Source organism: Triticum dicoccoides, chromosome 5A (genome assembly GCF_002162155.2).
Source record: "Triticum dicoccoides isolate Atlit2015 ecotype Zavitan chromosome 5A, WEW_v2.0, whole genome shotgun sequence".
Taxonomy (NCBI): Eukaryota; Viridiplantae; Streptophyta; class Magnoliopsida; order Poales; family Poaceae; genus Triticum; species Triticum dicoccoides.
This window is the reverse complement of record NC_041388.1, coordinates 71,908,552-71,931,333: the sequence shown is the minus strand read 5'-3', so window position 1 is coordinate 71,931,333 and position 22,782 is coordinate 71,908,552. Positions and strand designations below refer to the sequence as shown.

Genomic DNA, 22,782 nt, shown 5'->3' with positions numbered 1-22,782 from the left:
AGGAGACGGGCGGCGCGCCCCTGCGGCTCGGGCGGCGGCAGATGGGCCCGGGGGCCTGCTACGGGCCTCTGCGGGCCGGCGGCGGAGAGAGCGGCGATGTGGGGCGCGGGGACACATGTCACGCGGCGGTTGGCGGTGGGGTTTTGTCCGGCGCGGAAACGGACATGTCCGGCGCGGGCGAGAGGGAGAGGAGCTAGGTTAGGGTGTGTTTGATCCAGAAATTTCGTGGAGGGTCTATTTATAGAGGTAGAGGGAGCTAGGAAGCTCCAAATAAGGTGCGGTTTTCGGCCACGCGATCGTGATTGGACGGCCTAGATGATGGAGGAGGTTTAGGTGGGTTTTGGGCCACTTTGGAGGGGTGTTGAGCTGCAACCGTTAGAGTATCAAACGAAGTCCAAATGGCACGAAACTTGACAGGCGGTTTATCGGTAGTAAACCAAGGCCACATGACAAGTCCCGGTCCAATCCGATAACGTTTAACACCCGCACACGAAAAGAGGTAGAAAGGGACACCGGAGGACATAGAAGCGCCGGAATGCAAAACGGACAACGGGGAAAATGCTTGGATGCATGAGACAAATACGTATGCAAATGCAATGCACATGATGACATGATATGAGATGCATAACAAAGACAAAACAACACGAAGACAAAAACCTGACACCGAGGAAATATCATAACTTAGTGCCGAAATGGCAAGAGTTGTAATATAGATAAGGCAAGTTACATCCGGGGTGTTACAGTAGCCTTCCTCATCCTTAGTATTTATGATACAATGTTTTTTTTGTGATTCATCTGTGATATGTGTGTAGTCTACTGGGGTTATAAGTTGAAGTATAGCCTTGTTGACCCATGCACTTGTGCACATGATTGTTGCTATTGACTTCGAGGCCAAATATATTTGTGTATCAAAGTGAATTAATCTATTATCTCTTTCTTGTTCTTAGGCCCTGTAGGTACCCATGATCCTGAAGATAGATAAGGAGGAGGTTAAGTGCATGGATGAGTGCAAAGCTATGTCGAAAACCGGTGACATTGCATAAGCTGATTGGGTAGCCTAAAAATTGACATTGTATAAGTTGGAATTGCTTAGACGACTGGTTTTCGAGTCAAGCCTACACGTGTGCAAAATAGGAAGCAACATCTGGACCGAGCTTTCGGGCTTTGAGCTTGTTTCCCGACCGAATTCAAGGAAAGGATCATTTTCACGCTTCATGTTGGGCTCAGGTTTGCAGTTTGGGGTTCATGCTTTTTAAGCCCGCCTGACATATGATAAGGTCTACAGTGAACCAAAACAAAAAAAAGTTCAAGTGTGTAACGTGAAATTTATAACAACGGATAAATCTGATATGAACCTCATCTACGTCGGATCCTGCATATTCGATGCAACATGTTATTTTTTTTACTCTACATGACTAATAACATGGTAAATCCTATACATAAACATGACAATTTTATCTGTTTTTGCATGGAAAGTCTGGTCGTCGGACATCATATTTTTAACATTTTCCATAACAGAATTCTAAAATGAACTTGTCTATAGAAAAAACTAGGCGAGGCAGCAAATGATCCAAAACATCGCCTTCCTGCCGACAAACCTCCCCGGCCCCCCAAACCCCCAACCGCTCCAATCCGGACTCACCCCCGCCTCTCGAACTCGAAACCCCGATCACCTCACCTCCGAAGCATCCTCCGCTCTGCGCTTCCTCATCCATGGAGTCCCGGGCCTAAACCATCCCCGAATGGGCCTCGCCGACGCGGCGCGCTCGCGGCTGCTGGCCGCGCTCCGGCCGTGGCTGGTGGCTGACCCGGCGGAGCTGCGGGTGGAGCTTGGCCCGCTCCGCTCCCGCGCCGTCGCGCGTGGGCTCCAGCTTGGCGCCGCGGCGCTCTCCGCGCCGGACTCCTTCCCCGCCAGGGTCGACCGCGCGGCCGTCGCCGAGGTCGAGCTCGCCGTCTCGCCCTGGGGCGCCCCCGCGCTCGCCGCAGTCCTGCGCGGTGTCGACGTCTCGCTCACCCTCAGGTATCCTCTTGCCCCGCAGCTCCCGCGTGCTATCGTGGCAATGAATTAGTAGCGGCTGTAGTATCGGGGAGACAGTGGGTACGTATGATGTCATTGTGTTCATTACATATGGCATTGTGTTTGTCTGAGGTCTGACGTCATTTTTTTGTAATCCTGAAGGGAGCCTGCACCGCGGAAGCAGCGGCCAGACATCAAGGAATGGGTATCCAAGGAGAAGAAGAGAGTGATTGCATCAATTGACCCTCAGGTACAAAATTCATGCTTGCATTATGCCCAGCCACAATTATTTTCAAGTCCTAATCTCTGTAGAATGCGAAACAACTGTCGATCACAAAGCACCTGCGTTTCGATTAGCATGCCAACCCTCGCATTTGATTATGAGTCTTTGATCCTCTTCTTCTAGGGGATGTATGCCAGCGCTTCTGTATTTCCTGTCAATTCTCTGCAGTGGAGGTGATAATTCGACATGCCTTAGTGATAAGGACATGTACCACACCTGCATTATGCTGGAACAAAAATGTGACTGCTGAAGCAAGAAGTTAACACGTGTACTTACTGCCGATGGTACCCCACTCGATGTATCTGTGCAATGCTAATACATAGATGCTAAGTATATTATGGTTAGGTTACGTAACTGTGGGGTTTCAAAAATGCTTTCTGTACTTGTAGGTTACACTAATCAGTCATTTAGACAGACTGCTTCTGTATGCAAAGTTCCTTCTGTGTTAATCATCACTAGCACTCATATTTTTAGTTATATTACTACGATGCTTGCTTACAAATTTGATCAAAAGCTGTGCCTTGTACTATTTTTTAGGGTGAAATATTGCATGAGATGATTGAAGGTCTAGTTAGCTCCCTGGAAGATAAGTTTACCTCGGGATTTGCCAGTGTACTTCTAAACTGTAGTCAGGTGCGGATTGATGATATCACAATACAAGTTCGGTATCTTGATGGCTCCCATGTTTTGGTATTGAGGGCAACTGACTTACAGTTAGGTCCTGAGCTTGTTTCTCGCAGTTCTCTGTTCAGAGGATTAGTTGGCTCTTCTATATCATCAATAAAGAAGAATCACCTTCTTGTTAAATGTAATGATTTTGAGTTTGTGATGAAGGAGAATGATTGTACAGATTGCACTGCATCTTTTACAGGCTTATCTGCTTGTGCTAGACTGGATAATCTCCAACTTGCTGCTTTTAGCATCCATGTTCCCAGTGCATGCTGCAAAATTTCACCAAAAGCTATTCCTTCGTTGATGGTGATTTTGGACATTACAAGTCAAAAGGAACACTACAAGACTAGGAGTGGTAGGGAGCTCTGGCAAATTGCTATGCAAAAGCTTGACAGTCCAATAGTAGGCCGCAGATTTTCTTTAAGCAAGGCCTTAAGCTGTGCTACTTATTGGCAGCACTATGTTCATGCTTATGTGTTGCTGTTATCATTAGTCGGATATCCCTCTGACAAGGTGATAAAGAAGAATTGTGGTAGGGTGTCAAGGAACAGGAAAATGTTGGGAGCTATCAGAGATCATTGGGTAATTGTTCTTGAGTTAGAGGAGAAAGTTCCTGCAGAAGCTATTGCTAGAGCACGACGTGCTGCCCGTTCAAAACTTGCCATATCACAGCAACAGAACAAGCAAGAATCATCAAAAACGCTTCTGGTTTCTTCCATAATGAAAATTCTCTCTCCTTTTTTATATTTATGGAGGTTTGTTGTATTCGCATTCTGGTCAGTGTTCAGAGCTAGGGATTCTGGAAACAAAACATGTAGATCCCGTGCACACATTTTTCCTGGTTTCTCTCATGATTCAGACATGGAGTTTCAGCTCGGAATTCACCTTGGAGAACTCTCTGTAATCCTGTTACCTATTGCTGATCACTCCATCGGCATGAAAAAGTTAAACAATGGAAGCAAGAGTTATCACAGTGATTTACCTTCGATACATTTGGTGATAAAATCATCATGCTTACTTTACTCAGCTGGTTGCATCACACAATCGCTGTTTTTTGTTGCTGGAGAACTGAAGGTTTTTCTCGCTGGTGTCCCGAAGTTGTCACGAGCGGATAATAGCAACACACTTGGGAGGAATTCATCTTTTAAAACTGCAGAGTTTGCCGAAGACACTGATTCAAAGATGATCCTCTGGAGTGATTCTGCCAGTATGCACCCATTTTCCGAAAAACAATCTGATGAATTTCCCCACAGTGATGGTTCGTCCACTGCTGTTCTACGGAGTGGTATGGAGAAACTGTGGAGGGAATGGATGTTAATCAGCAATTTATACAATGAATCTGGTGTGATACATCATGAAAAGCCTTCTGTTATTTTTGAAGTCAAATCATACGTTGTTGATCCTTACCAAAATATAAGTGGGTTTCAGCAATGCAGATTTACAGTCGGTAAACTAAACCTTGATTTGGATTATCAGTGTGCTTCATCTACCTATATGCTGCATAGACAGTTCATGCATTACAAACATCTGAAAGAGCTAAACAGAAATATACCAAACCTTCCGATTCCTGGTGCCTCTATAACACCTGCAAGTGGAGTTCTTGATAAACTGAGATCATTCACTCAGATAATGAATATTGTGATGTCAGATGCTATTCCAGGAAATACCCTCCAGATTGAAGCACTGATTGCTGGTCCCAGTATCCGGTTATCCTTTGATAAAAACAATTTGTTGCAAAATTGCAAAAATAAGTATGTGCCCCTATTTTCTCGGATGAATAGCAGGACATCCTGCATAGTTCTCAGTCTGGCATATGTTGAATGTGCCATGTGGCCAGCATCTCTATCTACTCCACCGAGATCTAATTCACATGTCAAGGAATCACATAGTACATTTTGCATGAAGGAGGTGCAAGAACCTGCTTATCCTGCAACCGAAAGTAGTGCAAGACATGTTTATCCAGAGAATATTGAGTTGGATGCTTACTTCAAATTGGCTAATCTAACTCTCCTGATAGATAATTTAGAGACCAATCATCAGTGTCATGTATTTGGACCAATGTCGGCCAATTTCCAACTGTCAACAGGCAGGTATAATTTAATCTTCATTTTCATGGACTTGTGAATCTGAAAATATTTTGATTTAGTACATCATCTGAACTGTTACTTTTGGGGTCTAGTATGAGGCATTGGGTTTAAATGGTTTTCTTAAGAGTTGTGTGAAATAGCGTCTATTCCAAGAAATTGCAATGAATATACTGTTAGTTTCTTTTATATATTTTAAAATTGTTCCTCAACACTTGAAGCTCAGCATTTTTACAATTAACTCTTAAATCAAAAATTAGCTGCCATGGCCTGAATTATCATGAGTCGAGTGTGTTTCGTCAAAGATTTTTCTGTTGACAATCCTTTTATATGTACACCTTCCAGGAAGTATGTGCATTCCTTCTTCGCAGACAGAAACATTCTGTCAATGAACTTAGGAGGAGGAATTGTTGGTTGCATAGCTTTGTTCTACATGGATGAATTGTTTACTGTTTGCCAGGTTTGTGCGTGCACAAGTTATAAGTTTTTCAACGTTATGGAATCTAAGGACATTTTGTAGAATTTTTTCAGTAAACATAGTGACCTATGATATTTTGTTACTTGTGGCAATTGTTAGATGTGTAGTCATACAAGAGCTGAATTGTGCACGACTTGGATGCAGAATCATGTCAGATTCCAGATTATAAATGACAAATAAAAAACTAGTTCTATTCCCATTGCTGTTAATTTTTCTGTGCTTGGTATTCTATCATATGCCCGTTGTTGTGGTCAGTAACAGTATGCCATCGTTACAGCTTATTGAAAGTATGCATCTGGTGGCATTGAATTCTGACTTGGTTAATGTTAAGTATTCCCAAGATTTTATTGGAAGGCTAGCATCGTTCTGCAATAAAACTGTGGTGGGGAGCACAAGAGATCTTGGCATTGATCGTATTGCCCAGGAAGAATCAATTGACTCTCATACAGAACTCATAGTTGAAGTGGAACCAACATACATCATCTTTAGTACTTCACGTGGTGGACTTTTTCCGAATCCTGCCGTCTTTGTCAACAACACCATAAACTACATCAGCAGCTCTCCTATATTTGAGGGAATAACAACACAGGAATTGCATGATATGTTAGCTTTGGGTGTTGGGTTCTGCATCAGAAGTTCTTCTTTGAAACTTCTGCTTGGTGGACAATGTACATACATCCTTGTTAGTTTATCCGGAATTCAGTCTGTGGTATTCGAGAACCAAGTTGAATACACAACTATGCTTAGTAGTTTACCGTATAACAAGAACCAGTTCATTATAACAGAATGCACCTTCCATCTGCGTGCTGGGCCCACTAAAGATAGCTTGACCCTTGTGAAAATGGAAGATGAATCTAGAAGTGGTCGCGTTTCTGATTCTTTGGGAATTTGCTATTCTATTGAAATTGAATTTACAGAGGTTTATATTGGAGACTATAGGGTTCACAACTATTTAACTGAAGTCAATCAACCCAGTAGACAGAAAATCTCTCTGTTGATCGATGATAATCTTCAAATTTTCAAATGCAAAATCCAGGTTAGAGAAATCAATATTCTCTCTCAATTGTTCCCAAGTAACACCTTTTCTGGTTATTTTAATACTAAGACATTCTCAATAACTTTGATTTGCAGGGTGGCTTGATCTTTCTTGAAACAATTTTCTTAGCTAAGCTTGTTTTCTGTTGCAAAATTTATTTTTGGCTGCTTATGGATCTCCCAGTGTGGGCAACTTCAAATTTAGCCAAAGATTCAGTAACTTCAGTCTCTGCAAAAAGTGACCCTAATGTGATCAACGGTTATACACAGGGGGAAGTATCACCGGTGTCTTTAGGTGTTCATTCACAAAGTGAGGAATCCCATTTGAATGCTATCAAATGTCTAGATATTGATTTATCTCGGATTTCTATTACACTTGCTGTTGCGGATGAACCTGGTAACTGAGCTTATAAACTCATTCACTTTAATGCACTGCCAAGGAGAGAATTTAACCTGTTTTTTTCAGATAATTTAATGTTCTTTCCATGCACTTAGGTACATATCAGGGATTAACTCTCGAAGTTGACGCAAGTTTTCAACTATTGAATTTTGGCATGAAGATTTTGTTTGAGGTGAAGTGTCTTTCAGTCTCCACTATTAGTAGTATGCCCAAGAGTGCCCATGAACAATTGAGAGATGTGCCAGCACCCCGTTTTCGGTCCAGAAAGTCTACTGTTCTTACATCTCAGTCTGAAATTCAAGAATATCTTCCATTTATAGAAGCGGATAATGGTGTTACCCATGATCGTGATGCTCCTGCAAGTTCAACTTCTACATTAGAAAGTTCAACAGGCAATACACTTGAATTTTCTTCACATAAGAGTTATATCCTCAGCCATTTCTCTACTTCTCTTAAGATAGAGAAAAAACAATTGGATAGAGATTCTAATTTGATGTGTTTAAGTGGTGATTATTGTGGAAACGGTTTTGTTTCTGGTTTGGAGGTGACAATATCATTATCAAGCATTGAGGTGATTTCTCAATCTTACCTGCCATCTTTTGGAGTTGGTAGTTTTTTTTATTACCAATACTAGCTAGATGTTCCTGCTCTTCTGTGCTTTCTCTACAATTTATAGGAATTGCTAGTGCTAAATTATGAGATAGCCCTTCAGCATCCTGTTTTAGATCCTGTAGAAAATGAATTTGGAAGTTCTGGTCAAATTTGTGTTCAACACTGGAGCTCCATGGTTATACCTGTATATTGCCACTGTTGCTATCCTATTGTTCCTTGAAGCATGTCATATTATAGGCTTGCACCTTATTTACAGCTGTGTGTAATTTGCTCCACTTAACCAGGATTACTTTTTTAATAGTTATTCTCATCAAATTTACTTCTTTTGCGAATATACACCATTTGTATCCACTTCTTTGACAAATACACACTTTTGGATATAATATGTCCTGCAAGGAACATGGAAATTCATCCATTGCAGTATGAAATCTCTGATCATCCTATCATTCTATACTGCGATTTAAGGTTGTCTAGGGTTTACCTTTCATACAATATACAACACATTTTCTTCTATGAGTTAACTATCTGGATCTATGCAGATGATCTCGTCATTACTTGCTCCTTTCCATGGAATGCTGAGTTCTACTGCAACTCAGAAGGAAATACAGATTGGTGACACCACTCAGCAAGAACAGCTGGATAATATAGATTGTACTATACCTGATGGTAGTTATCCTTAATGACATCAACTTGATTCTTGTCACTTAAATTCACTGTGCTAACCCATGTACTACTGTCACAATAGGAGCAATTGTGGCTATACGAGATCTTGATCAACAGATGTATGTATCAGTCAAAAATATTGGAATGAAGTATCAAGTGGTCGGTGCATACCATTATTCCCTTGCTGGTGAACATGCATTATTTAAGGTATTTGTACCTATAATACAGTTATGAATTTCTCACTAATAATATTCAGCTGACCGGATGATGTAGAAAATGTGCACGGGTGTAAAATCATTTTGACCTATTTTCAGGTGAAACACCATAAGAGATGGGGGTCAGACACACCATATATTTCTCTTTTATCTTTATGTGCAAAAACTGATGAAGGCAAAGAGCTGGCCCTTAGTTTCTCCCAAGGATCAGATTTGGTTGAAATTTCTTCATTTGTTGACAAGCCTTGTTCACTGTGGAGCTTGTTTCCTCTCGGGTTTGATAGTTTTGAGGATGACGAAGATGATGGTAATTCTTGCAAGGTTATTTCAAGTAGTTCTTACCATCTTGTGAACAAGAAAAACAATTATGGCATTGCATTTGTGGATGGTCTACTGGAGTTTGTGAAAAAGCCAGGAAATCCATTTAAGTTGAAGATTTTGGATGAATATCTATTCTCTGATGTTGCAAGGCTCATTGTTCCCAATATGAACTTGGATGGTAACTCTTATTTGGATGTGGAAGATGAGTTGCCTTCTGCTGTAATGGATAGGTTGGAAACTGTTGCAAGTTCACAACATATAACCATCAGTATTGATAAGATTGTTTTTACCATTACGCATGAAGTGTTTGATACTGGTGATGTTTTTCCACTGGTCCAAAACTGCATAAATGATATCCGTGTTGTCACACAAATATACCCATCCAAGATCAGGATTCTAAGTTCATTCAAAGTTTCAGGGCAGTACTTCGATGCCCGCAAAAATATGTGGTATGTGTTGTGCTAAATTCTCAATAGTCATTGCTATGTTGACTAATGCTGTTTTTAGTTGTTTTTTCAATGTTGAGTTGGAGATTGGAATCTGAGTTATTTCTATCTTACATACAGGGAGGACCTTATCTCACCTATCACTTCCTATGTGTTCTTACGATTTAGATTTTTCAACCAAGATTCAGTTACTAGACGTAGCGGGACCCCACTGCGTTTCTTCTTTCATTTAAAGCAGGTTCAATTCTTTATTAATATGCCTATTTTGAACTAGTCAAAATTATTTTTCTGTAACATGATTTTGCATCTCCTTCATTCTTGCAGGTGGATATTTTCATAAATGAGCTTTCAGTTGACATGCTGCTTTATTTGGTCGGGAAGTTAGGCTTGATGGGTCCATATGCTGTGAGAAACTCAGCTATTTTTCCTAACTGCTGCAAGGTTTGAACTTGAACTGTTCTATATAAATATTGTTACAGTCTTGGAAATGATATGTTTGATTGATGATTTTTGGGGCTTACCATATGCTAGACTTTGTTTCAGAGGTTATGTGTTGCACCATGCATCAATGCTTCTGATTTTAGTTTCATAGTGGATTCTAGTTTACTGTTCTATGAGCATATACCCATTACTTCTGCAGATAGAGAATAACTCAAGGCTGGCACTTGTATGTCATTTTCAAAATAATGGGGACGCAATAGTTCCTGGACAACAGTCGACTTCAGTTTTCTTGAGGTCTGTTCATTTTGTTGCTTATCTAAACAATTTATTTTTTCAGCATCTTAGCAAGGTATACATTCTGTACATTGTCACCAACAAATGGTGTATGACTAAAATAGTCCTGCAGGTGTTTAATCATAAAATGTGGTGTAGGTTTAGGAAGCCAGATGGAGTAACATTTATAGAGCATGCTTGCGATTTTAGTCTTTCGATATTTAGAACCTCGTTTGTGCTGATTCTCAGAATAGACATTCAGCTCTTGACCAAAGTTTTTGGTGCCTTTAAATTGTCCTTCACTGTTTCCGCACTGATGAGTCTGGCTTTCACGCCCTTTTAAAGTATTTGTAATAGTTTTGATTCCTTTTCTATTATTGCAATGCTCTTTTGTTATTTTCTCACGTTCTTCTTATGTTGCCTTCTACTACAGGAATTTTGTATTTGATGATAATCGCCCACATGATCAGAGCTTAGTTTCTATTTCTTTATTCAAGGAAGGGGCATTTTCAACTGCTCCAATCAATATTCCTCTCCATGAGTCTGGCATCTACGCATGGAGAACCCTAGCATCATCTCTCAAAGGTACTTCTTTCCACAACTATATTCATCAAAGTTCAACACCACAGGGTTGGATTTTAGATTTCTGTTCTGTAAATCGTCTAGTTTCAAGGCTTATGTTGCTTGATTCAAAGACTCTTATCTTTGAACTCTTCTTGTAGAGGATTATGGTTATTTGTTTCAGATAAGCAGTGTTAAAATTAACTATGTCTTGTTTACACACAACGCTATATTCCTGGTATAATCTTGTGGTATACCTCAGCTTAAAGAGTTTATACATGTATTTCCAAGGAAAGTTGCTCATGGACTTGTACACAAGGACACTCTTGTACCCTGATATACTTGTTCTGTTTAACAAAATTTGATATACATGATACCAATCCATTCTGAAGGCAATGGGTTCTCCATTTAAGAACTGGGAATGTATATATTCTATTGTCTTGTCTTGTTAGACTCGGAAGTCTGACTGGCAAGCCATGTTCTAGGCTTCTAACAGTTACTTTCAGTTTTATTTGTGGAGTGATTACTGTATTTTACTGTGATGTTTTTGTTCCTCTGAGCACTGTAGATTCAAGACGCTTCTCTGGACCATTTGTTGTGGTCAAGGTGTCCCAGAATTCTGTGGTAGGAAAGCAAATGCTTCTGTATTTTATGTTAGCCACTGAATATTTCATGATCGTGTTTTCTCATTGTTAATTGTTGACTAATTGCAGGAAGGTCTATCGCTTTCAGTCCAACCTTTGTTGAGGATATATAATAAGAGTGACTTTCCCCTTGAACTTCGGTTTCAGAGGCCACAAAATGAGAATGAAGAGGCTGCGCTTGTCACAGTTCGAAGCGGTGACATGGTTGATGAATCTACTGGAGTACTTGACGCTATGAATTTATCTGGAGGATCCAAAAAAGCGCTGATGTCTCTAGCCCTTGGCAAGTAACTGTACCTTTCCTTGGCATAACATTATCATCTGCTATGTGTGATCTAATATCTCATGACTTACTGCATTGGTGTGTAAGAAAATATGTAGGAATGAGGTGATAAAATGTTCTTAATATCTATATAATTTGGTAAATTTCCTTTGTCCAAACTATAATTATCGGGTCTGTTTCAGACATTAACTTCCTTTCTTTGCGAGTCTCCGTCTGCTTTCTTAATATGATTTGTGCAATGGTTTCTGTTGTGCATTCTAACAATAATACTTCCCTGGACAGTGGTCGTAACTTTCATTTATGACTTACATAGTAGCGTGATATGGATAATGCATGCGTAGTGAACTTCATACTCATCCCCACGAAATATGCCATCTTGTGTTGTACGTAGTTCAATTCCTTACGGTTGCAACCTTTTATCGAACAACCAAATATGTTTCTTCTTTATTTCTGTAGCTCCGAGGGGCACTTCTCTAACTATTGTTCTCGAATTTCAGGAAATTTTATGCTGTCAATTAGACCTGAGATGTCCGAACACTCAAATCTGAGCCATGCAACTTTATTCCAATGGTCAGAAGACATAACCGGTGAAAAAGCAGTTCGCATATCTGGTGTTATAGAAAAACTTAATTACAACATAAGAAAAGCCTTCAGTATTGATTCCATGAAGTCTTCTTTCAGTTCTTTGAGTTGCCCTGTTTCCGTTGATGGTCAGCATGTGACGGATCTTTATTTTTTGATTCATACTCTGGCTAGAGATGTGCCTTTGCAGCCTACAAATGGTACTCGTGTGTCTGGCAGGAGTGCATCAGTGGCATTACAGCTGCAAAGAGAAATTTTTATATACCCGACTGTTCAAGTGTACAATTTCTTGCAGACAGACATACATGTGCTTCTGACTGACTCCAAACCGGGTAAAGTCTTATTCTATTAGCATTTAACTGTTGAAGAAAGCAAACAAAAGAAATGCTATGTTAACTTAGTGTTTTGTACTATGATATTGTAGAGAATACCAGAGACGATAATTTTGGCCTCATTGGAAAGGAGGCAACAATTACAAGTGGTTCAAGCGCTTATTTCTATGTGAATCCTGCCATGTTTAATTTTTCAGTCACACTAATTTCATATGGTTCAAAGTCCAAGGCAGCTAATAGTGCCGATTGGGCCAAGAGAATGCAAAAGCAGACAGCTCGAGCTCAATTCCTTGATCTAGAATTAGAGTTTGTTCCTGGGAAGTTTCATTCTTCTTTAAGACTGTTGCGTCAGGAGAAAGGCTTGCTGGAGGTAGAATGAGGCGACGTTATGTTTTTCACTTTCCAGTGATATCTGCTGATACTGCATGCTTTACAAAATTTGATGATATCAAAATGATGTACTTGATGACTGATCTTTTGATTGTTCAGGTTGCTCTTTTCACAAGATATACACTACAAAATACAAGTGACTACCCCTTGCTGTGCACAGCTTCTGGTCAAAAACCACTACCCGCGTATGTGATGCTGAATGTAATGCTAAATAATTGGTAAGCATTCTTGCAGAGTTGCTCATATGGTGCTGATTTATTGCAGGTTTGAAATTGGAAAAGGCAATATTAATCTTCCTCCACAGAATGGTTGTATTTTGCCCTCAATGTCAATGAGCTCCTGGTTTACAAAGTAAGCAAGCAATCACCCTGAGTTTTGTTCATTTGTTTGTTAATCCTTGATGTAATCCAGTAGCTCAGGCACAAAAGGCAATCCATTAGAGCTGGTATAACATTCATTTAGTTCCGGGTTTATATCATAGTGTTTCTGCAAATTGTCAATAATTTCCGTACTTGATTGCTACCTGTTGTGCTGTCATAATGCTTGTTGATGGATTGCCTAGCCCTTTCCATCAGTTCATACTTTTTGTTGTGTTGGCTAGTGCATGAAGCTTAACATGATATCAGCGCCTAAGGTCTTGAGTTCAAGTCCTAGTTTTCACAATTTATCTAAAAAATGTTGTTGCCCCCTCTGTGTCCACGTATAGCCCTCTTGAGGCATACGTCTGAGTCTATTCACGTGTTGACTTCCCGCCTCACACGTGAGGGGCTGTTGAAGTGTATATGTGGATTGCCTGGCCCTTTCCATCAGTTTGGATTTTTGGTTGCATTGGCTAGTGCATGAAGCTTAACAATGCTAACTCAAACAGTACTATTTTTGCAATAATTTCTTGGGATTGGTAAAACATCAGGGAAATATATATACTGAAGGGACATTCTCTATTGTAATCCATGTCCAAAAGGCATGAACTGGCCGGACCTGAGTTGACTATCAAGGTTTTAAGTTCCCCCCATCTTTAGTTCTAACAACCTGTGCATTCTATGTAAAACAGTAGAGAATAATTACTGTAGTTCGTGCAACTGACTGAGAAAATCGGAACCAGCTGATTCCAGCCATAGGACTTCATAACAGCTTTAGTGGACCTTTGCAGATGTGTCAATTCAAATGAATATTTTCTTCATTTTGTATTTTTTCTGAGCAAAAGAAGGACTTGCATATGGAGAGATATAGGGAGCAAAAGAAGGACTTGCATATGGTGTTCATTGACTTGGAGAAGGCCTATGATAAGATACCGCGGAATGTCATGTGGTGGGCCTTGGAGAAACACAAAGTCCCAGCAAAGTACATTACCCTCATCAAGGACATGTACGATAATGTTGTGACAAGTGTTCGAACAAGTGATGTCGACACTGATGACTTCCCGATTAAGATAGGACTGCATCAGGGGTCAGCTTTGAGCCCTTATCTTTTTGCATTGGTGATGGATGAGGTCACAAGGGATATACAAGGAGATATCCCATGGTGTATGCTCTTTGCGGATGATGTGGTGCTAGTTGACGATAGTCGGACGGGGGTAAATAGGAAGTTAGAGTTATGGAGACAAACCTTGGAATCGAAAGGGTTTAGGCTTAGTAGAACTAAAACCGAGTACATGATGTGCGGTTTCAGTACTACTAGGTGTGAGGAGGAGGTTAGCCTTGATGGCCAGGTGGTACTCAGAAGGACACCTTTCGGTATTTGGGGTCAATGCTGCAGGAGGATGGGGGTATTGATGAAGATGTGAACCATCGAATCAAAGCCGGATGGATGAAGTGGCGCCAAGCTTCTGGCATTCTCTGTGACAAGAGAGTGCCACAAAAGCTAAAAGGCAAGTTCTACAGGACGGCGGTTCGACCCGCAATGTTGTATGGCGCTGAGTGTTGGCCGACTAAAAGGCGACATGTTCAACAGTTAGGTGTGGCGGAGATGCGTATGTTGAGATGGATGTGTGGCCACACGAGGAAGGATCGAGTCCGGAATGATGATATACGAGATAGAGTTGGGGTAGCACCAATTGAAGAGAAGCTTGTCCAACATCGTCTGAGATGGTTTGGGCATATTCAGCGCAGGCCTCCAGAAGCTCCGGTGCATAGTGGACGGCTAAAGCTTGCGGAGAATGTCAAGAGAGGGCGGGGTAGACCGAATTTGACATGGGAGGAGTCCGTTAAGGGAGACCTGAAGGATTGGAGTATCACCAAAGAGCTAGCTATGGACAGGGGTGCGTGGAAGCTTGCTATCCATGTGCCAGAGCCATGAGTTGGTTGCGAGATCTTATGGGTTTCACCTCTAGCCTACCCCAACTTGTTTTGGGACTAAAGGCTTTGTCGTTGTTGTATTTTTTCTGATTTAGAAAGATTGCCACATTGCTCTATGTCTTGATGATATTTGGTTATGTAAATGCAAGTATGGGAAAGCCAGGATTGTGTTCATTTCGTTTATCTGTAGTGCCTATATAGAGCAGTTTGTGATTATCTATGCCTTCTCTGGCACCAAGTCTGCAAACATGTTTAACTATGTAAATTGACAATCTGACACATGACAGGTCAAATAAACTGCGAATAAGCCTGCATGACGAGAAAGGATCAGAAGCATTTATTGATTTAGAAGCATTATCTGGTTTCACTGAATTTTTTCTTGAGATCCACGATGATATATTTCCCCATCGGATGGCAGCTTTCGGCATGTCTTTACAACCTGTTATTTATGGCTTGCATGTGTCATCACAAGTTGTATTAATCGTGCCAAGATATGTGATCTCAAATGAGTCTGCTGCTGCAGTTGCTGTTCGCCAATGTCTTGTTCAGGTGTTTCATTTTTGCTCTGACAAGTATTTACTGGTTTTTGATTGCAGTCTCATTTGGTACTCATGAATTTGGTTGTCATTTGACTAGGATGACATAGATGGATTGACAATTGAAGCTAAACAGAGGGCTACCTTACAGACATGGAAACCTGGAAAAAAGCGAGAAGGAAACTACTTTGATTTGTTTCTTAAGAAGCACAAAAATGTATCCGAGGATTCACTCATTTTTATCCAGTTTTGTCCAAAAGAAACAGGGTATGGTTGGTCTGGACCAATTTGTGTTTCATCAATCGGCCGTTTTTTTATGAAGTTTAGAAGATCAGAAGATATGGTAATAGATGGGATTAACAAAGACACTTTACAAGACGGGAAGCTGAAACAGTTTGCTTCTGTTGATGTTGTTCAAGAGAATACATCTTTTGTTCTACACTTCACCAAGCCACCAAAGGTTGCACTACCATATCGGGTAGAGAATTGCTTGAATAAAGCATCTATCATGTATTTCCAGAAGGTATGTGTATATTTCTAGATTCTTTGATATAATCTTATCAGCAGAACTACAATGTATTGTGACATTATTGATAAAATCTTGAATTTCGCTGGACTTTCTAGGATTCAGACGAATCAGATATGTTAGGCCCTCAAGAATCAGAACAGTATGCATGGGATGACTCGAGTTTACCCCGGAAGTTGGTTGTGCGCATTGTTGGCAAGTTCTTATATCCTAATTCCCAAGAGTTACCTCTATTGATAAATGTGTTATGTTGCCGGTTGTAGTAATTATGAAACTGATTACTGTCCCCAAAGTGCTGCACTACTCCACCACTGAAATATTGCATGCCTCTGCAAAGCACGAATTCGAAATATCAATGAATAGAGCACCGAGCTAGCAGTTACTCCACCAGTTAGTGTTTGAATGGTAAACAGATGTTTGTGAACCTTACTTTATGGAAAGTGAATTTTATATCTATACGAGTGGAAAACGTTAGCAATCTATCGTATCACATTGTGTGTGAATATATCACAATTTACAATATTGATGCCTACCAAGTAATCTATGCTTTTGTTTACTTATAAGCTAATGCTGGAGACAAATGAACCCCATATCTAACTGCCTGTTCGGCATCCCTCCGCTCCGCAACTCCGGTTCAGAGCGGAGTGGCATGCAGGCTATAATTTAGGGAGCGATTAGAACCGAGCTCCGCGCGCTCCTCTCCGTAGATCGTTGCCGAACAAGGCTTAAGAATGGTGTGCAACACAATTATTCATTGTTAAGAAAACATTGTTGTTGATATGTGTCTGGTTATTCTCATGAATTCTCGTCTTAAGAGGCCTTTCACTATTTGGTGAGATATTTCTCTTAACTCTAGTACATACTAGTGCTTAGGTTTTTGCACGTGCTTGGCTCAGCTCATCTAGTCTAGAGTTTATCCATGCCCATTTTTCGTTTTCTCAAGGGGAAAATTGTATATAAGGCCCTGGCAGTATATTTACGAGAAAGGGACTATACAGAGAATAATCGCAGAAGAGCACAAGTGATCGAACAACAGACCAGGGAGCCTTAGTTTACCCATGCGGGCATCAACTTTTTTTCAGTAATAGAACTTCTCCCTTCTTGAGTTCATCATTGTACCGGAGCATGGGTGAAAACCCGATACACTGTTGGAGGCCCTATCAACTTTCGTACACTGTTTTTTATTGCTCACAATGTTCTTTAATTATATTTTTAACCTGCTGATTGATTTTCCACAGATACACCAGCACTCCGTGAAATTAAAATTGATAAGATCAGTCCGTGGAAGCCATTCTTGAAGATGCGAAGCAGGCTCAATCTGGATTTCTCGTTTAGTAATGGACTCAGTTCAGAAAAACAAGGATTTGATGATTCATTTGGACTGAGGGTGTTTAAGATTGGCTATGAAGTATATGCCGATGGTTTAACCAGAGTTCTACGGATATGTGAACAGGCAGAGAATCCCAAAGCTGAGAAGATTCAACGGCCTATAGCACATACACAGTTCAGAATATCTTATATGTGTATTCATCTTCTTGATAAGGGCCAGGTTTGTTCTCTTCTAAGTTCACTCAGCCTGAGCATGACGATATCATTTCTAACTTTTGCAGTTCTATTTTGATTTATTTTATCTTGTAATTTTCTCCTTGTCGAAGAGCGACGAAGTGCTTCAGTCACCCTCTACAATCTTAATGGCAACATTTCAGCGTGTATCTGCTGATTCAGTTATCACAGATAGACACAAGAATGTGGATGTTGCAGTTTATGTAAGTATAGATCCTTGTAACTTTAATTCTGGATGCTGATCGCCACATTTGACTTGATTGTGTGTGGGTGGAAACAAAACTTGCTCTATTTTCTGAAACATGAAATCCTTGCAGTCAGTAAACGTGGATGAAAAGTGGGATGGAGCTTCCTTCGGATCAGTTTTGAGGATGAACAAGCTTCAGGGTGATGCTCTCAATGAAAATGTTCTTCGTATAGTTTGTGTACTAAATTCATCGAATTCCAGTGTCAAACAAGTCCACTACTGTTCCATAATTCTGCAGGTATGAAATCGGTGTGCTTACATCTTGTTAATACCTGGAAGATTCTGGTCTTAGAGTACTTCTTTTGTTTCTATAGTCGGTTCCTTTGTTGTTCACTACAAAATGCCATAATCATAAGCCCTCTAACGAAAAAAAGGATGTCACAGCCGATTGATCTGAAGGTTGATGAGGAAACGTTAATGAAGCTTGTACCATTTTGGAGAACATCCCTTGCTCCTGCTGGTACACCGAGCACACAATTTTATTTTAGACAATTCGAAGTACATCCAATTAAGGTCCCTGCTTTTCCTTTTGTTTATCTTCTTTGATTGTGACATTATAGTTTTAATATTGAGTTAATGATTGGGTTTTGTTTATGAATCTGATGTCTAAAGATCATTGCAAGCTTTCGTCCTGGAAGATCACAGACATCTTACAGCTCTTCTCAAGAGGCTCTGAGAGCGCTATTGCACAGTGTTGTAAAGGTACTTCTAAAGCAGCTCTCGAGTTACTATTCCTTGGTGCTCAATTCATATTTAGTTCTTTAAAATCATTTTGTTCTACCTATTCCTTTTCCTAGGTGCCCGAGATAAGTAATTCAGCGGTGGAGCTCAATGGTGTTCTCCTAAATCATGCTTTGGTTACATTCCGTGAGCTATTTTTAAAATGTGCCCAGCATTATTCATGGTACATCAACGATTATTTGTCCAAAAGCTATGGCTGTACTGTTTTTTCCCATTTCTTATGGTGTTATCTGTTCAGTTTTGGTTATCCAAACACAAGACTAATCTGGAGTAATTGATAATAGGTATGTCCTGAGGGCAATCTATGTAACAAAGGGAAGCTCGTTGCTTCCTCCATCTTTCGCCTCGATGTTTGACGACTCGGCTTCATCTGTTCTTGATGTTTTCTTTGACCCTTCTGATGGCTCACTCAACCTCCCTGGGCTTACCATAGGTAAAATGTATTATGTGTTCTTTGGAGAAAGATTCGTGATAATTGTAGTATCATCGGATTATTCTTTCAAACAAGATCCACGTTCTTTTTAAGAAGATACTTTTACTGATCTATAGGGTCCTGTCCTATTTTGAATGATGTCTGCTGCCAAAACTTTAACTGTGATGTTTATTCGAGGTTCTTTCCGTCGTGACTTTGCATGTTCTTCTGAGGCATGAACTATGTTGGAACATTGACTATCTTAGGCAACCACCATCATAATATCTATCTTTTTCATCTAAAAATTAGACTATTTTATACTTCGATATAGACATAAATTTATGGCTTTATTTTCTGATTCTTCTAGAATACTCTGTGACTTTCCTCATTTGTGGCTTGTGCAGGCATGTTTAAGTTTATAAGCAAAAATATGAAATCAGGTGGAACAAAGCGGTACCTTGGTGACCTTGGGAAAACTGTGAGCTTCTGAAACTTGCTGGATCCACAATGACCTTTAATGGATTAATCTAATGTTGGGTCTTCTGTAGGTTAAAACTGCAAGTTCAAATGCTCTCTTTGCTGCTATCACGGAAGTTTCAGATAGCGTTGTGAAAGGAGCAGAAACAAATGGTTTAAATGGAATGGTACAGGCGTACATCCCTCCTCTCTCCTGCCAAGTCCACCCTTTTCTGAAAGGAATCATGTGATTACACAGGACATTGGACTTCTGCCTTGCAGTCATAAATAAAAAGCATAAAGCAATTTTCCTCTTTCGTAGGTTACCGGCTTCCACAGAGGCATGTTGAGGTTGGCAATGGAGCCATCTGTGTTAGGGCAGGCTATAATGGAGGGTGGTCCAGACAGAAAGATCAAACTTGATCATAGCCCTGGACTTGATGAGGTTCTGCCTAATTAGTATTATTATTACTTTCGAAGCTTATTATGGCTTATGTTCACAACTTACTGCGACATGACACTACTTTTTCTAAACATGCCCTCTGTCGCTGCTCAGCTATACATCGAAGGGTACCTGCAAGCCATGCTGGATGTCATGTATAAACAAGAGTACCTTCGTGTGAGGGTGATTGATGACCTGGTAACTTCATTTCCTTGTGTCTGTTTGCCTTTGCTCTCTATACACCGCATGTTCTCATCATCGTCGGCACTTTGCCTTTCCAGGTTTTCCTAAAAAATCTACCACCGAATAGCGCTCTCATAAATGAAATTGTGGAAAACGTGAAGGGCTTTCTCGTGAGCAAGGCATTGTTGAAAGGAGACGCCTCTACGGTTCGGTCTTGGCGCCGTCTGCGAAATGAGCCTGTAAGTTTCTTCTATTGACACTAAACCGCTAATGTCGAGGCAGAGAGGGCTCTCTTATTCTATATCTCAGATGAGGAACATGACATGAAAACAAATGTGGACCTGTTGCTGCCTGCAGGAGTGGAAGATTGCGCCGACGGTGCTCACCCTGTGCGAGCACCTGTTTGTGAGCTTCGCGGTGCGCCTGCTGCACCAGGAGGCCACCAAGGCCATAGCGGAGGCCACGACCAAAGTGAAGGGACAACTCACTGGAGGCGAAGACGAAGGCGAATCGTCGTCCGGCGGAGGAGCCCTGGTTAAGCGGGGCAGGCTGTGGACGGTTGGCAGGTTCGCGGCTTCAGGCGTCGTCGCCTACGTGGACGGCCGGCTGTGCCGCCACATACCCAACCCAATCGCCAGGAGAATCGTGAGCGGGTTCCTCCTGAGCTTCATCGACAGGAGGGACGACGAATAGGCAGAGGCAGGCAATGCGATGCGATCGCTGGCCGCCATGTGTAGCCAGCTTTGTACAGCAATTTTGGCCCCGGCATGTGCATACTTTGCGCACGGAACATTTTATCCGGGTTTTCTCGTCGAGCTTTAAGTTTGGCCTGAAATTTGGAACTTTTCTTCCTTCTATAGTCGATCACAGGAAGAACGCATACACTTTCTCAAAAAAAAAGAGAGAGGAAGAACGCATACACTCACATATACCACATGTATAATGTATAGATGCTACGCCGGAATTAACGGGGATAAATGATAAATCCTCCAATCTACTCTTGAAAGCATGAGTTGAAAAAAAAACTCTATCTTGGACTTTGACGCCGCCCTTTGTTGGATTTCATCGACCGCACGACTTCGGTGGGTTTTCCCTTGGCGTCTCCCGGCATTGGCGGAGGTGCAAGATCATTCTAGATCAGCAAATATGAGAAATTGAAGAAACAAAATCAGTAAGTACGACAGCTGGAGTGGAACGGCACATGCAGCACGCGAGATCGACGTGTTCAGACTTCAGTGTCAGCTGTCTCGGCCGGTTTGGTCGGCAGGAGATCTAGCAGAGATTCGAAAATGCCAGGTCAAGAGGCAGGAGTCACGGAGGCCGCACATGCCACTCTGCAGGTCGTGGCCTCGTGCCACCGTGGCTGCCATGGGACATTTTTTTTAATAAAAAGGTAGAGCATTTTCTACCTTATGCATTTAAAATGGGCGAAAAAACCCGAATGACCAGAGTCATTTACATGAAGGTGATGTTAACGCCGCATAATTACTACAACAGGCCATCACCAGTCCTATGTTAGGATACATAGTGCAGGATAGAAGAAAGGGGGATAACACATGTTGCTAACTCGGAGTAAAAGCATCTGCCCAGTTCAACAGGCTCTGCCTAGTATGTTGTGAGGCACGCAGCCTTCATAGTCTGATTAGCTCAGTGACTCCATTGTATACCTGGCGCTCTTGCCAAAGAGATCCCTCAAACACTTGAGCGTCCTGGCATTCCAAAGTGTGACCGCACACACCGCGAAGAGAATATGCCATAACTTGTCGTGCAGTGTCCGTGGTTGTTCTGAGCATAGAAAGATTTCCGGTTCTGTAGAGGATGTGGCCAGCTCCTGCAGGCCTAAGTTGGACCATAGCGCTTGTGCTAGTTTGCATCGCAGTAAAATGTGGCTCATTGTCTCCGCAGCCGGGCATAGATCACAGCCATTATGTGAAACAATTTTATCCTAATGCTTCCTTAACATATTATCTCTGGTGTTGTGTCTGTCCCGGAGTGCAATCCGTAGGAAGATACGGTGTTTGTGTGGTATAATTCTGTCCCAAATGAAGCTGGCTGGCGTGTACTTTTTACCTCGAAAGGTGAGCAGCTTGTAGAAATAGGCAGTGCTCAGGCTCTTATCATCAAGCAGAGGCATTCTGGTGTCGGGTGCATCATCTTGAGGCTGCACATTACTCAAGATTTCGTCAAGAACTTCCAGCTCCTATGTTGCCGCGGGAGAGAGGTTTGGGTGGAGCTGAAGGCTCCATTGCCCATCTCTAAACTGGGAAGCGATCATGCAGAACTGGGCCGTAGAGAAGGTAAAAAGCGTCGGGAAAGCAGTCATGAGCCGACCACAGTCGAGCCAGTGGTCATACCAGAAGGCAATTCCCTGACCAGTCCCGAGTTTGCATTTGGAAGCTTCCATAACCAGATGTACGGTTGTTCTGAAACCTTTCCAGATAGCAGTATCCCGACTGTGAGGGGGCCAGGATATTTCCTTCTGACAGTATCTCTGTGCAAACCAATTATAACACGGTGATTCTTCGTGTTGTAGGACCTTTGCCATGAACTTGCATACCAAGGCCTTGTTATGTGCCGCAAGGTCTCGCACTCCGGCCCTCCATTCTCCTTTGGTAGTGTGACCACATCCCATGCGACAAGGCACTGTCCC

The 22,782-nt window shown here is 41.5% G+C and overlaps 1 protein-coding gene across 2 annotated transcripts; it reads left to right on the top strand.

Moving 5' to 3' along the window:
• Positions 1–1,614: 1,614 nt before the first annotated feature.
• On the top strand, positions 1,615–21,138 carry LOC119299385. Of its 2 annotated transcripts, XM_037576615.1 has the most exons (36): positions 1,619–2,020; positions 2,180–2,267; positions 2,838–5,062; positions 5,402–5,516; positions 5,812–6,570; positions 6,666–6,966; positions 7,065–7,540; positions 8,121–8,247; positions 8,327–8,451; positions 8,559–9,229; positions 9,347–9,464; positions 9,551–9,667; positions 9,867–9,961; positions 10,374–10,525; positions 11,070–11,125; positions 11,215–11,428; positions 11,926–12,342; positions 12,435–12,712; positions 12,832–12,917; positions 12,997–13,083; positions 15,314–15,575; positions 15,663–16,085; positions 16,187–16,283; positions 17,327–17,637; positions 17,744–17,854; positions 17,969–18,136; positions 18,283–18,411; positions 18,511–18,600; positions 18,696–18,802; positions 18,924–19,072; positions 19,456–19,529; positions 19,600–19,695; positions 19,830–19,952; positions 20,064–20,147; positions 20,231–20,371; positions 20,490–21,138. In XM_037576615.1, the coding sequence occupies exons 1-36, from the start codon at positions 1,743–1,745 to the stop codon at positions 20,823–20,825; spliced, it is 9,486 nt and encodes a 3,161-aa protein (XP_037432512.1). In that variant the 5' UTR covers positions 1,619–1,742; the 3' UTR covers positions 20,826–21,138. The 2 variants fall into 2 exon arrangements, with proteins under 2 accessions (XP_037432513.1, XP_037432512.1); XM_037576616.1 differs by lacking the exons at positions 18,511–18,600; positions 18,696–18,802; positions 18,924–19,072; ... (4 more) ...; positions 20,231–20,371; positions 20,490–21,138 and having other exon boundaries at positions 1,615–2,020; positions 18,213–18,353.
• Positions 21,139–22,782: the final 1,644 nt, after the last annotated feature.